Raw genomic sequence first — 16,484 nt, 5'->3', positions numbered from 1 at the left:
AAAAAGTGAGGTACGAAGGTAAACTAGCCAAGAATATAAAGGACGATAGTAAAAGCTTCTTTAGGTATGTGAAAAGGAAAAAAGTAGTTAAGACCAAAATTGGGCCCTTGAAGACAGAAGCGAGTGAATTTATTATGGCAAACAAGGAAATGGCAGACAAGTTGAACAGATACTTTGGATCTGTCTTCACTAGGGAAGACACAAACAATCTCCCAGATGTAATAGTAGCCAAAGGACCTAGGGTAATGGATGAATTGAAGGAAATTTATATTAGGCAGGAAATGGTGTTGGATAGGCTGTTGGGTCTGAAGCCTAATAAGTCACCGGGACCTGATGGTCTGCATCCCAGGGTACTTAAGGAGGTGGCTTTAGAAATCGTGGACGCATTGGTAATCATTTTCCAATGTTCTATAGAGTCAGGATCAGTTCCTGTGGATTGGAGGGTGGCTAATGTTGTCCCTCTCTTCAAGAAGGGAGGAAGAGAGAAAACAGGGAATTATAGACCAGTTAGCCTGACGTCGGTGGTGGGAAAGATGCTGGAGTCAATTATAAAAGATGAAATTACGACACATCTGGAAAGCAGTAACAGCATTGGTCCAAGTCAGCATGGATTTACGAAGGGGAAATCGTGCTTGACTAACATTCTAGAATTTTTTGAGGATGTAATTATGAAAATGGCCAAGGGAGAGCCAGTGGATGTAGTGTACCTGGACTTTCAGAAAGCCTTTAATAAAGTCCCACATAGGAGATTACTGGGCAAAATTAGGGCACATGGTATTGGGGGCAGAGTACTGACATGGATTGAAAATTGGTTGGCTGACAGAAAACAAAGAGTAGCGATTAACATGTCCCATTTGGAATGGCAAGCGGTGACCAGTGGGGTACCGCAGGGTTCAGTGCTGGGTCCGCAGCTGTTTACAATATATATTAATGATTTAGATGAGGGAATTAATAGTAACATTCGCAAATTTGCCGATGACGCAAAGCTGGCTGGCAGTGTGAAATGTGAGGAGGATGTTATGAGAATGCAGGGTGACTTGGACAGGCTGGGTGAGTGGGCAGATGCATGGCAGATGCAGTTTAATGTGGATAAATGTGAGGTTATCCACTTTGGTGGTAAGAATGGGAAGGCAGATTATTATCTAAATGGAGTCAAGTTAGGAAAAGGGGAAGCACAACGAGATCTAGGTGTTCTTGTACATCAGTCACTGAAAGCAAGCATGCAAGTACAGCAGGCAGTGAAGAAACCTAATGGCATGTTGGCCTTCACAACAAGGGGAATTGAGTATAAGAGCAAAGAGGTCCTTCTGCAGCTGTACAGGGCCCTGGTGAGACCACACCTGGAGTACTGTGTGCAGTTTTGGTCTCCAAATTTGAAGAAGGACATCCTTGCTATTGAGGGAGTGCAGCGTAGGTTCACAAGGTGGCCTGGGATGGCAGGACTGTCATATGTCGAAAGATTGGAGCGACTGGGTTTGTATACTCTGGAATTTAGAAGGCTAAGAGGGGGTCTTATTGAAACATATAGGATTATTAAGGGATTGGACACACTGGAGGTTGGAAGCATGTTCCCGCTGATGGGTGAGTCCAGAACCAGAGGCCACAGTTTAAGAATAAGGGGTAGGCCATTTAGAACGGAGTTGAGGAAAAACTTTTTCACCCAGAGAGTGGTGGATATATGGAATGCTCTGCCCCAGAAGGCTGTGGAGGCAAAGTCTCTGGATGCTTTCAGGAAAGAGATGCATAGAGCACTTAAAGATAGTGGAATCAAAGGTTATGGGGATAAAGCAGGAACTGGATACTGATTGTGGATGATCAGCTATGATCACAGTGAATGGCAGAGCTGGCTCGAAGGGCCGAATGGCCTACTCCTGCACCTATTGTCTATTGTCTATTGAGAGGAAAACTGGATCAGCCATGATGAAATGGTGGAGCAGACTCGAATGGTCAAGTAGCCTCATTCTGCTCCTATAACTTATGGTCTTATAACTGTAAGATGTATAACTGTAATTACCTTTCTTTCTTTCTTGGTCTGAAGAAATGTTGAAAAGTTAACTCTATCTTTCTTCTCAGAAATGGTGCCTGACCAATAACCTGGAAGTTGCAGGCTGGAACATTTCCCAAAACCCCTCTAGCAGCTACAATTTTTTGCCATCTTCAACAGGATTCTATCACCAAACACATCTTTTCCTCTGCCCCACCACTTTCTTCTTTATGTAGAGATCACTCTCTCCCATGACTCTCTTATCTATTCATCCCTCCCCACTAAACTCCTTACAGGCTCTTATCACTGCTAACAGAAGATGTGCTGCACCTGTCCATTCGGCTCCTCCCTCACCTCCATTCAGGGTCCCAAACAAGCCTTCCAGCTGAGGTAACACTCTACCTGCAAGATGGTTGGGGTCATCTACTACTGTATATCCAGTATTCCCAATGCTGCCACCTCTACGTTGATAAGACTCATGAAGATTGGAGGGATCACTTTGTCAAGTACCTTCTTTTTAACCACAACAAGCAGGATTTCCCAGTGGCCAACCACTTTAATTATCATCCCTATTCCCATTCCAACATGTTGGTCCATGGCCCCCTCTGCTGTAGCAATGAGGACATCCTCAGTTGAAGAAGCACATATATTGTGCCTGCACAGCCTCCAACATGAGACATGAACATCAATTTCTCTATCTTACAGTAATTTTCGCCCCTCCCTCTTCACACTTCTTCCATTTCCCACTCTGGCTTTCGTCTTACCTCTTCTCTTCAGCTCACCCACCTTGCACATCCTGCTGATGTTCCTCCTCCTTCCCTTTCTTTCATGGTCCACTCTCCTCTCCTATCAAATTCCTTTCTCTTTACCTTCTCCACCTATCTCCTCCCAACTTCTCATTTCACCACCCTCCCCCCCCTCCCCATTCACCAGGCTTCACCTTCTAATGTACTCCTTCCCTCCCCCCCCCCCACTATTCTAGTCTCTTCCCTCTTCTTTGCCAATCCTGATGAAGGGTCTAAGCCTGAAACATTAATTGTTTATTCCTTTCTATAGATGCTGCCAGACCTGTTGAGTTCCTCTAGCATTGTGTATGTATTATTCTGGATTTCCAGCATCTGCAGAATTTCTTGTGATTACAAAATAAAAGCTTAGGTGCTTCTGAGGACATGCGAATGGGATTGAACATTGTGCAATGAATAACAAGAATAATCAGTTCTGACCTTATGAAGGAAGAAAAGTCATTGATAAAGCAGCTGAAGATGAATGAGCCTTGTCTATGACCAGAGGAACTTCTGCAAGGTCGTATGATTCTCCATTAAACAACACAAATTTGTCTCTTTATGTGACTTCAGATCACAAATGGAATTTGTTGAAGGGCAGCTTTATGATGATGGCAACCTTAGTAGAAGCTGAAATGAACCATCTCTTGCCTATGGATTCCACATCTTAGTTTCATTCATTTATGAGGATTGGCATCCACTCTTTCTGTCAACTGTTTAATTACTCACTACCATTCATGATTGGATATGGCAGCAACACAAGATCATTTTTGCGGCTGCTAACAAAGTTTGATCCTATCTCTCCACAGGATAATCTGCCCTGGCTACACCTGACATCAAATGTCATCACTTCCTTCTAACCACTCCTTCTCTTTTTCCAAGGTGAATTGCTCATAGTTTCCCAAAAGCCAACAACGAGCAACATCTTCAGGCCTACTTTCCTGCCTTTAACTGTCCATAGCTCACCAGCAATGAGACCAAAGAACTAATAGCAGATATTTACTCACAATATCCACTGGAACCATCTACCTGCTTCCTCAATATTCAGCTGCTAATTTGTACTCTGCACTCGTGTCATGTCCAGAAATGCACCATCTTTGTTTAGTTCCTGTGCTTGCATACAAGAGCTTAGTTATGTTAATAAAAGATAAGAGGCTGCAACTTTCCACTAATGAAGACAGAATAGTTTAATAAAAATCTTTCATTAATTCCCAATTTGCTTACAATTATCAGGCTGCTTGCAGGAAGCAATGATTCGGAACGGAATGTGAGGTTCCACAGACACTTTGCCGCCGTCAGGGTGCTGGGAACTATCAGCACGCAGCCAAGAATCAGATGACTGAAGGGTTTGTTGGTAAAGTAGACAGAAGCATCACTTGTGGCTGAAATTATCAGAAGAAGAGAAACCTGGAGAGAAGACAAGTGTTAGAAATAATGTAACAAATGCTAACAAGATTACACACCCTACATCCATCTGGAATTACTCAGAATGTATAGCACAAAAATAAGCTACCTGATTCAGCAGCTCTATGCTGGAGTTAGGGCTTCTTGGAAACCTGCTTTTGCCCCCCTCCCCATCCCTTGTCATCAAACCTTTATGTGTTTATCTAGCTTGCCACTGAAAGCATCTTTATTTCTTTACCTCATCTGCTCCTCATAATTATGAGTTTCACATTCATGACATTATTTTTGCCTGAATGACTTGGGAATATTGATGAACTTCTTATAAATGTTCACTCTATTTTTCTCCCTTCTTGAATAATTCTACATTTGTAATACTTTCCATCCCTGGGTCACCAATTATTTTCAAGGGTGATAAATGAAATATTTGACTTTAGTGGAAAGCCAATGGGAGTACAAATGTAATACAGTCTTGTTGAGATTGCATTGGGTTTTATTGAGACTGGGTGCAGTATTTACATTCATATTTGTTTTGTAGTCAATCCAATAGAAAGACTGAATAGATTTTGGAGATGAGGGGATATCCTATCTTTGTAGTTCTAGACCTGGAGAACTGTGGAGTCTCGATCTCTGAGTGCTTTGAAAACAGGGGTCTCTAGCTTTCTGGATATTAAGGAATATGGAGAATTTGAAGAAAAGGAGTATTATGGCAGCAGATAACCATGATCATGATGAATGCAGAGCTGTCTCAGAAGGTCAAATAGCATGCTCCTTGTCATATTGTTTACATACTTGTCAAATAATTGCCCTAAAGTACCTGGGGCTTAGAAGAAAAAAATGATTCAATTAATAAAAGCAAAATTCTGAAAGACATTGACAGGGTGAGTTCCAGTGCCACTGTTGTGAATCCAGACCCTGGCATCCTGCCATGCCCTCCTGTCCCACCAATCTCAGGGATCCTGGTGGAATATTATTGTGTCTGAGTAAAGCTAGTTTTGTAAGGTCCACACGGATGTGTATGACTGGCTCATTGGACAACTGGAAAGACACAGGGAGCTGGAGAAAAGCTCCAGCTTTAAGCAAAGGCTTAAAACTCCTAGACCACATTCATATTACAAACAAAATCAAATTTTTGGCAAAAATAAACAAGTAAAGGAAGAGAAAATACCAGGTCTAAACTAGTGACCTTCAAATGAGGCAGAGAAGCGAATAGATGAAAAGCAGATTCTGATGATCCAGGCTCATCAACAACAATGATGAAACAGCTTCTTACACAACCTATCATGGTCCCAGAGCATGTCCAACGCAATCAAGAAAGCTCACCAATGCCTTTGCTTTCCAAGGAGGCTGAAGAGGGCTGGACTATGTACATCAATACTCATGTCATTCTACAGGTATGTAGTAGAGAGCATCCTAACATGCTGCACCACTGTATGGTATGGAAACTGAACTATGGCAGCAGAAAGGTGATGGAAAAGGGCCAATAATATCATGAAGGATCCCACTCACTTTTCCCATGAACTGTGCATTCTACTCCCATCAGTTTACATAGCATCCACGCCAGTACGTCCACACTCAAAAATAGTTTCTTTCCCTAAGAATTGAGGTTGATCAACACCTCAATTTTATCATTTACTGTCAGAGTCACCTTACGTACAGACAATCCTCTGTTCAGTGTCACATTATGGAGAATTATAGAATCGATCAATGTATGATACAGTCAATCTATGTATGTAAGCCGTTTCAAGTATTTTTATTATAGTGTTCTTCATCTTATTGTGCTTTTTTGTGCTGTATTGGACCCACAGTAAGAATTATTTTGTTCTTTTCTACACACGTACTGGAAGTTACATTAAACAATCTTGAATCGTGAAGATGACAAATGCCTGGAAATGTACAACTGCAGAACACAGATTACCAGAAGAAGTGGCTTCATCTCATAGGTAGAGAATTCTATCAGAGCAGTTATGAAATATGAAAAATTAGGCACTGTTCACAGTTGATACAACCAGAAAATAGAAATATCTTTACTTGTGGCAGTTGCTAATTCACTTTAACAAACGAACTTACCTTGCTTAGTAGAGCAAAGCCAAGCACCAAGGCAGCAAGAAGAGTGCAGCAGAAGAACTTAACTATAGTCAAGCCTGTTGAGTTGGTTTCATCTTCAGTCTTAACTGCACTAGCTTCAAACTGATCCCAGAATTTTCTATTCAATAACAGTAACATAGAATTTGAAACAGTCACAGGTCAAGTTTATCTAACTCAGCTAACAACAGTAATATTCAGAACAGAACATAAACTTCTTCAGCGTTATTGCTGAGTTAGAATGCAACACAAACAGTAAAGCAGACTTAAGCTTGTACAGTGTTAGGGACAAAGCAATGACTTCAAATGTCCTAATTCTGATTTTCCAATTAACACATTATCATGCATGGCTTTACATTCATAAATACCAGCTCTTATTGCTTAAGGTGTACTGCATGTTGCATTTCTCCTGAATAAATGTGGAATTCATTCATATAGTGATCAATTCAATAACATTCTTACTGAAGCATTTTTACTGTGAAAATTTACACCATAATATGTTTAGGAGAAAAGAAAGCGTGAGCTATATTTGCATAGAACCTTTCATTACTTCAGCATTTCCCATCACTATGAATAAAGTTCTATTAAAATGGACCCAAAGTTGTTCCATATGAAATGTAACAGCCAACTTGTTTGACATTGTACCTTATTCTATGCCTGCACTGCACTTTCTCTGTAACTGTAACATTTTTTTCTGCATTCTGTCATTGTTTTACCTTGTACTATTTTAAGAACAGTATACAAGTTTTTCACTCTACCTCAGTACCTGTGACAATAATAATAAAACAATTTTAAAGAGCTCTTCCACCCCCCCCCACCCACTGACAAATGACAATTAAATAATTCATGAGATTCTTGTAACTTTATCATTTCCTTTGATGTTCTTTGAACACTCCAACCCATTGCTTGGGTGCCAACTGGGCACCTTACAGATTTGGTACCCAAATACAAAATACCAAAGACAGTTTGTCTTTTTTTGCACGTTGCTTTTTATCAGCCTTTGTTTGTGTTTAGTTTTTCTTTGATTCTATTGCTTTCCTCCATTCTACTGTGAAGAAAGTGAAACTCAAGGTGGTATATGGTCACATGTACATACTTAGATAATAAATGTACTTTTAAATTTGAGATACTCCCCTGGAGCAATTTATTGTGATATGAACAATGAGCTTAGATCTACATCTGGAGATGGTCCAGAAATGTTAGCCTGGAGCAAGCCAAGTAACTCCTGGGCACTGTGGTGGCAATGAAATTCCTGACGTAACATGATTCCACTATCTGATAAATTTCTGTTGTAATGAAGAAAGGAATTTTCTATCTAGCAACTTTTAATTGCAGGTAATGACTGATTTTACACTGTAACAAAGGACCAAAATCAACCTTCCAATTATTTTGATTGGAACCACTTATAGTTTAGTCCTTACTCTTAATAATTTCTCCTTTGGCTCCTCCCACTTCCTCCAAACTAAAGGTGTAGCTATGGGCACCCGTATGGGTTCTAGCTATGCCTGCCTTTTTCTTGGGTTTGTGGAACAATCTATGTTCCGTGCCTATTCTGGTATCTGTCCCCAACTTTTCCTTCGCTACATCGATGACTGCATTGGCGCTGCTTCCTGCACGCATGCAGAACTCGTTGTCTTTATTAACTTTGCCTCCAACTTTCACCCTGCCCTCAAGTTTACCTGGTCCATTTCCAACACCTCCCTCCCCTTTCTAGATCTTTCTGTCTCTGTCTCCGGAGACAGCTTATCCACTGATGTCTACTATAAGCCTACTGACTCTCACAGCTATCTGGACTATTCCTCTTCTCACCCTGTCTCTTGCAAAAACGCCATCCCCTTCTCGCAATTCCTCCGTCTCCGCCGCATCTGCTCTCAGGATGAGGCTTTTCATTCTAGGACGAGGGAGGTGTCTTCCTTTTTTAAAGAAAGGGGCTTCCCTTCCTACACTATCAACTCTGCTCTTAAACGCATCTCCCCCATTTCACGTACATCTGCTCTCACTCCATCCTCTCGCCACCCCACTAGGAATAGGGTTCCCCTGGTCCTCACCTACCACCCCACCAGCCTCCGGGTCCAACATATTATTCTCCGTAACTTCCGCCACCTCAACGGGATCCCACCACTAAGCACATCTTTCCCTCCCCCCTCCTCTCTTCATTCCGCAGGGATCGCTCCCTACACAACTCCCTTGACCATTCGTCCCCCCCATCCCTCCCCACTGATCTCCCTCCTGGCACTTACGCGTGTAAGCGGAACAAGTGCTACACATGCCCTTACACTTCCTCCCTTACCACCATTCAGGGCCCAAAACAGTCCTTCCAGGTGAGGCAACACTTCACCTGTGAGTCAACTGGGGTGATATACTGCGTCCGGTGCTCCCGATGTGGCCTTTTATATATTGGCGAGACCCGACGCAGACTGGGAGACCGCTTTGCTGAACATCTACGCTCTGTCCGCCAGAGAAAGCAGGATCTCCCAGTGGCCACACATTTTAATTCCACATCCCATTCCCATTCTGACATGTCCATCCACGGCCTCCTCTACTGTAAAGATGAAGCCACACTCAGGTTGGAGGAACAACACCTTATATTCCGTCTGGGTAGTCTCCAACCTGATGGCATGAACATCGACTTCTCTAACTTCTGCTAAGGCCCCACCTCCCCCTCGTATCCCATCTGTTACTCATTTTTATGCACACATTCTTTCTCTCACTCTCCTTTTTCTCCCTCTGTCCCTCTGAATATACCTCTTGCCCATCCTCTGGGTCCCCCCCCTTGTCTTTCTTCCCGGACTTCCTGTCCCATGATCCTCTCGTATCCCCTTTTGCCTATCACCTGTCCAGCTCTTGGCTCTATCCCTCCCCCTCCTGTCTTCTCCTATCATTTTGGATCTCCCCCTCCCCCTCCAACTTTCAAATCCCTTACTCACTCTTCCTTCAGTTAGTCCTGACGAAGGGTCTCGGCCTGAAACGTCGACTGCACCTCTTCCTACAGATGCTGCCTGGCCTGCTGCGTTCACCAGCAACTTTGATGTGTGTTGCTCCAGTTATAGGAACTAGCTTTTCTGGATCTTAGTCAAACATAGTGCCTTAAGACTTTCACATTTGTAATACAAAAGGTTGACATTTCGCCTTTAAACTGGTTCTGTTACACTGCTCAGATAACCACTTCACTGTACAGTATGTGCAGAGGTATCAAAACTAAGGAGTAAGCCTATATATCCTGTTTAAATCCAAGTTACATAAATTTTCCAACCTTCAAAGTGTCCTACTCCTGTAGTTACCTACCTGTGAGTTACTCTAACCCTTTTTAAACAAGACAAACCACAGATGAGACTGTAGATGTGACCACCAATCACTGGCACAGTCAGTGAAGGGAAGCTACAGTCTAGCTCTCATTGCCCAAAGGTCACAGGAAGACCGTATTCTGAATTCCAGAGAATTCAGAATGACTTTTCTTGCTCAATGTGTAATTATCACAGACCTTTATAATGTTCCTCAGGTAACTTGGCTTATAGTGCCTTGAAAACTTATTCTGCCCGTAACCCTTTGTTCACATAAATGAGTGTTACAAACAGGGATTTTGATCAATTAAACTGAGAATTTTTATTTGTGAATTACATGCTCATTTTTCACCGTAGAGCCAAAAAAACAGGGAAAACCTTAAAGCATGAAAAACTAAAAATTCAAAACCCGAAATGACAGCAATTCAAAAGTATTCATTATCATTTGCTCAGTACTTGGTTGAATTACCTCATATCAATTACAGCCAGTCATCATTTGGGGTAAGTCTCTACTAGCTTTGCACAACATGATTCATCCATTCCTCTTTGCAAAATTGCTCAAGCTGTGCCAGATTAGTTTGGGAGCAAAGGTGAACAACACTCTTGCCAGAGATGTTCACTCGGGTTAGGATCAGGACTCTGACTGGGCCACTCAAGGAAATCAGTTTTCATTTGAAGCCATTCCATGCTTGCTCAGGCAGCATGCTTTAGGTCATTGGCTTGCTGAAACATAAACTTCCTCCCCAGTTTAAGGTTTCTGGCAGAGGCTAGCAGATTTTTATCTAGGATTTCTCGGTCTTTGGCAGCATTGATCTTCCCATCAATCCTGACTATATTTCCAGTCCCTGCGACTGAAAAGCATCCCCATAGCATGATGCTACCTCCACCAGCAGGAATGGTGTTATCCAGCTGATACACAGTATTGGACGTACACCACACATACTGCGTGGTGTGGAGACCAGACAGTTCCACTTTAGTCTCATCTGACCACAGGACCTTCTTCAACATCTTTACAGTAAGTGACACTTTACAACGTTTTTACAGGTGCAGCCCCCCTGGCCACCCTCAGGGTCGCTCAGCTCGCTGTCGTCTAGGGAAACAGCCTCGGCCCCGCCAAACTGGGTAATTCGTTTGTGTGGATGCTGTGTGAGGTACCCCACCCCGCCCAAATAACAGACAATACACCAGATGCAATTAAATGATTTACAGTTTATTGATATTACTGGAACTATATAATTAAAAGAGAATAAAATATAAAAGGAAAATAAAAGGCGCCACACTTATCAAAGTTCAATCTCTTCGTGCACAAAAACCGTTGGAGCTCAAGGACCTTCTTCTTCACCCTGTGACCCCTCGGACCACCTCGACCGGCCGCCTGGGACCAACAACGGTGGTCGACCAGACGCTCCACACGAGTCCGTCTCCGTCTCCTCGCCGAACGTCCCGCTCGGGGTCCGACCCCATTAGCGGACTCACAGCACCTGGTCCATTCTCTGTCTCGCTCTCCCGCCTTCTGCCCCAAAACCCCGCGCATACAGTATCTTCAAATACACCAAAACCATAACAACTATCCCAATTGGTTAATAGCACCCTCTTATCACCCTCTAAACCACAATAAGCTGCTAGCGCAAACTTTCTCAGCGTTAAAGCACAACAAAGTCGCATTCCCCAGATTAACATAACAAAAACGCCATTCTAATTAGCCTTCCCAGTAACATAAAAATTGAAACCCCCTTACACAGGCAAGGACATGCTCGCTTTTTAGTGGTATGGGTGGTGTAAATCTAATTTAGCATAATCACTTTTAAGAATATTTGCCAGGAACGAGCATGGACTTCAGTCTGGGATTAAGTTCCAAAAGCAGAGATTTGTTTGAGGAAAGGTCAATGAAGGGAACTACAGAGTACAGCACAGCAGTGTAGTGGTTAGCATAATCATGGTACGGTGCAAGTGATTACCAATCAGGGTTCAAATCCAGCTGCTGTCCGTCAGGAGTTTGTACGTTCCCCCTATGACTGCGCAGGCTTCCTCCAAGTGTTCTAGTTTCTTCCCACATTCCAAAACCCTTTGGTTAGGGTTAGTGAGCTATGGCATTCTATGTTGGCGCCAGAAGCGTGGTAGCTCTTGCAAGCTGCCTTGGAGTTGTGGAGATTGTTGATACAAAACAACATATTTCACTGTATATTTCAATGTGCATGTGACAAATAAAGCTAATCTGTATTTTTTGGATAATTCTGCTTTAAGGAGAACCAGTTTTATCCAGACAGCTGCAGGAAATACAGGCTACCACTGGAAGATTATCATTAAGAGCTTGAAATTAAAATTGCAACTGTTCCTAGTCCTTAGGTCATATGAAAGAAGAATCCAGAACCAGACACTCATTACAGGAAGGCCCATTTTAATTAATTAATATCTCTCTAATTACAGGAGTGGCACCTATCAGTGTCCATGGCTCATCATCCACACCGAAACCTTGTAACATCGGTCTCCCAACCTGACAACCCTTACGCCATGATTACTGTTCAAATCCTGATGACCTTATACACTCAGTGGACACTTTATTGGGCACCTCCTGTACCTAATAAAGTTGCCACTGAGTGTATGTTCATGGCCTTCTGCTGCTGTAGCCCATTCACTTCAACGTTCATGTTCTGTGTTCGGAGATGCTCTTCTGCACACCACTGTCGTAACCTGTGGTTATTTGAGTTACTGTCACCTTCCTGTCAGCTTGAACCAGTCTGGCCATTCTCCTTTGACCTCTCTTATTCACAAGGCGTGTTTGCCCACAGAACTGGCACTCATTGGATTTTTTGGTTTGTTTTTCACACCACTCTCTTGTAAGTTCCATGGTCAAAGTCACTTTGATTAAATTTCTTCACCATTCTGATGTTTGGTCTGAATAACAACCTCTTTATTTTATTTTGTTATAACGCGGAATAGGCCCTTCCGGCCCTTCAAACTGCACCAGCCAGCAACCTCCAACAACCCTGATTTAATCCTAACCTAATCAGGGGGCAATTGACCCACCAGTAAGTCTTTGGACCGTGGAAGGAAATCAGTGGACCCAGAAAAAAAGTCTATGCATTCCACGGGGCAGATGTGCAGAGACTCCTTACAGAGAACGCTGAGATTGAACTCTGAACTCTGAACTCCAAGGCCCTGATCTGTAATGGTGTCACACTAACAGCTACCCTACCATAACGTCCATGTGATCCTCTTGGCCATGCCGGCATACTTTTATGTATTGTGCTGCTGCCACATGACTGGCTGCTTTAACAAGCAGGTGTACAGGTGTACCTAATAATATGGCCACTGAGTGTGTATTCCCCAATATCATCTTAACAATCACCACCAAAAACTTGCTGCCCTAACTCCTTCAATACAATCCCTATTGATTCCTCTTACATAATCCCAGCCTGACTCATCTCTGAAGCTCTCTGCCTGACTCTTTTACTACATTCCTGGACCTCTCCCAGGAACAGAAAAGTCTACAAAATGTGGTTAATACAGCTCCATCCATCACAGATAAAACCCTTTCCTTTACTGTAAATATTTACAAGGAGCACTGCCACAAGAAAGCACCATCCATCATCAAAGACCTCCATCATCCAACCCATGATCTCTCCTCATTGCTACCATTAGGAAGGATATACAGGAGCCTTAAGTCCCACACCACCAGGTTTAGGAACAGATATTACCCTCCAACTATCAGGTAGCTGAACTAATGTGGATAACTTCACTCACTTTAATGCTGAACTGCCTCCATAACCTATAGACTCACATTTAAGGACTCTACAGCTCAAGTTCTCAGTGTTATTTATTTACTTATTACTTGTATGATTTGTCTTCTTTTGTAAACTTGTTTCCTTTAGAGTTAGAACATATCTGGCAGATCAAAACGGTTGGTGATCCATCAGGAGCTGCAGAATCCGGCAGTTACCTCATTCTATCACGATTACTGAACCGGGAGATGTTTCTTGGACATCACAGTAAGAGATATGGTTAGTAATTTTGTTAATGACATAAAGATTGGTGGTGTGCTTAATAGTGAGGAAGTTATCCTTCAGCTAGAGAACAATACTGATCGGTTAGTAAGAGGGGCAGAAGGAACTTAAATCTGAAAATTAGGAAGTGATGCAGTTTCAGAGGACTAGTAACATTGAGATGTTTGCGAGACCTATAGAAACAGAGAGACTTCAATGTATTCAGTGACAGACTTCAAGGATTCTGAAGGCAGCAGCACTAGTAGAAAATGTTTTAAAAGGCATACAGGATACTTACCTTCATCAGTTAGAGAACATAGAACATTACAAAACAGTACATGTTTCTCGGCCAACAATGTTGTGCCAACCTTTGGAATGTAGAACATTGAACTGTACAGCACAGGAACAGGGCATTCGGCCCACAATGTTGTGCTAAGAAAGCGAAAAAGTAAATCAAAAATACCCAACACTAATCCTTCCTACCTACACCATTGTTCGTATTCCTCTATCTTCCTTACATGTCTGTGCCGATCCAAAGATCTCTTAAGAGCCTTCAATATATTCTAGCATCCATGAATCTCTGAGTAAAAAACTTACCCCTCACATCCCCCTTGAACCTACCCCATCTCACCTGCAATGCATGCCCTCTGGTATTAGACATTTCAACTGTCGGAAACAAGTACTCTTTGTTCACTCTGTCTATGCCTCTCATAATCTTGTAAACCTCTTATCAGTTCTCTCCTTCACCTCCGGCACTCCAGAGAAAACATCCCAGTTTATCCAGCCTCTTGTGATAGCATACTCCCTCTAAACCAGGCAGCATCCTGGTAAGCCTCTCTTGCACCCTCTCCAAAGCCTCAACATCCTTCCTACAGTGGGGTGACCAGTGATGTATGCAGTACTCCTGATGTGGCCTATCCAGAGTTTTATAAAGTAGCAGCATAACCTCTTGACTTTTGAGCTCAATGCCTCAAATAATAAAAGCAAGCATTCCATAAGGTGCCTTAACCACCTTATTGACCCTGTGTGGTCTCTTTCAAGGAGCTATAAACCTGGATGGCAGGATCTCTCTGCTCAGCGACACTGTTCATGATCTTGCCATTAACAGTGTACTGTCTCCTTGCATTTGCTCTATCAAAGTACAAAACCTCACATTTATCTGGGTTAAACGCCATCTAGGGTATACTCTATGATACTAGACTAGTATCATTCTAACCTGTTCCTCCTACATAACCCTTCATTTTTTAAATTATACGTGTGTCTATCTAAAAGTTTTGTGAATGGCCCTAATGTATCTGCAGTTACCTCCACCTCTGGCAGGGCATTCTATACACTCACCACTCTCTGTGTAAAAACTTATCTCTGACATTACCCCTTTTACTTTTCTCTAATCACCTTCAAATTATGCCCCTGCAAAAGATATGAAGATAAATGTAGGGGCAGGTAGTTTTGAGAAAATAGAGAGATGATGGAAGGACTTAGATTAGGAAAATGGACAAAGAAGTGGCAGATGGATTACAGTATTGGGAAGGTATGGTCATGCACTTGAACAGAAGAAATGAAAGGATTGACTATTTTCTAAATGGAGAGAAAATACAAAAAACTGAGGTGCAGAGGGACTTGGGAGTCCTTGTGCAGGATTCCCTAAAGGTTAATTTGCAGGTTGTGTCTGTGGTGAGGAAGGCAAATGCAGTGTTATCATTCATTGAAGAGGACTAGAATATACAGGCAAGGATGTAATGTTGAGACTTTATAAAGCACTGTTGAAGTCTTACTTGGAGTACTGTGAGCAGGTTTTGGCCCCTTATCTTAGAAAAAATGTGATGAAACTGGAGACAGTCAAAGGAAGTTCCCGAAAATGATTCCAGGATTGAATGGCTTGTCATACGAAGAGCGTTTGATAGCTTTGGGCCTTTATTCACAAAAATTCAGAAGAATGAGGGGTGACCTCATTGAAACCTATCAAATGGTAAAAGGCCTCGATAGACTGGATGTGGAGAGGATGTTTCCTATGGTGGGAGAGTCTAGGACCAGAGGACACAGCCTCAGAATAGAGGGAAGATGGGAAGAAATTTCTTTTACCAGAGAATGGTGAATCTGTGGAATTCTTTGCTACAGGCAGCTGTGGAGTCCAATTCTATATGTATATTTAAAGGCAGAAATTGATAGATTCTTGATTAGTCAGGAGATGAAGGGATACAGGAGAAGGCAGGAGATTGGGGCTAACAGGAAAATTGGATCAGCCATGACAAAATGGCATTGCAGACGCAAAGGGCCAAATGGCCTAATTCTGCTCCTATATCTTATGGTCTTCTGGTATTATCCATTTTTGCACTGGGAAAAAGTATTCGGCTATTCATTTATCATCAATATCTCTTATCATCTTGTGTACATCTATCAAGTTGCCTCCCACCTTCCTTCTCTCCAAAAAGAAAAGCCCTAGCTCACTCAATTTATTCTTATAAGACATGCCCTCTAGTTCAGGAAGCCTCCTGTTAAATTTCTTCTGTACCCTCTTTCAAGCTTTTACATATTGGTAACCAGAATGGAACACAATATTCCAAGTGTGGTCTAACCAGGGTTTTATAGAGTTGCAAAATTACCTCACAGCTCTTAAAATCTATCCCCCAACTAATGAAGGCCAACACACCGTATGCTTTCTTAACAACTCCATCAGCTTGCAACTTTGAGGTATCAATGGAACAGACCCCAAGATCCCTCTATTCCTCTCTACTGCTTATGGTCATGCCAATAGCCCTGCATTCTGCCTTCGAGTTTAACTTACCAATCATTTCACTCTTCTGCTTCTGCCACTTCACAGCCCAGCTCTGCACCCTGTCAATGTCCCATAGTAATCTACAACAACCTTCTGCATTATCCACAACTCAACCAATCTTCATATCATCTGCAAACCCACCCTTCCACTTCCTTATCCAAGCCCTTTTTAATAGTTAAAAGAGCAGAGGTC

The 16,484-nt window shown here is 42.4% G+C and overlaps 1 protein-coding gene across 1 annotated transcript in view; it reads right to left on the bottom strand.

Annotated features, from left to right (window-relative positions):
* Window positions 1–16,484, bottom strand: part of LOC140201999 (uncharacterized) — a 44,307-nt gene that overhangs the window by 5,116 nt on the left and 22,707 nt on the right. The window contains exon 2 of the mRNA XM_072266867.1: window positions 3,991–4,173. Within this exon, the coding sequence (XP_072122968.1) occupies window positions 3,991–4,173 (183 nt within the window). The remainder of the gene's footprint in view (window positions 1–3,990; window positions 4,174–16,484) is intronic.

This window comes from Mobula birostris, chromosome 8 (genome assembly GCF_030028105.1).
Source record: "Mobula birostris isolate sMobBir1 chromosome 8, sMobBir1.hap1, whole genome shotgun sequence".
Taxonomy (NCBI): domain Eukaryota; kingdom Metazoa; phylum Chordata; class Chondrichthyes; order Myliobatiformes; family Myliobatidae; genus Mobula; species Mobula birostris.
The sequence above is the reverse complement of the archived record's forward strand: the minus strand, read 5'-3'. Positions and strand labels throughout refer to the sequence as shown.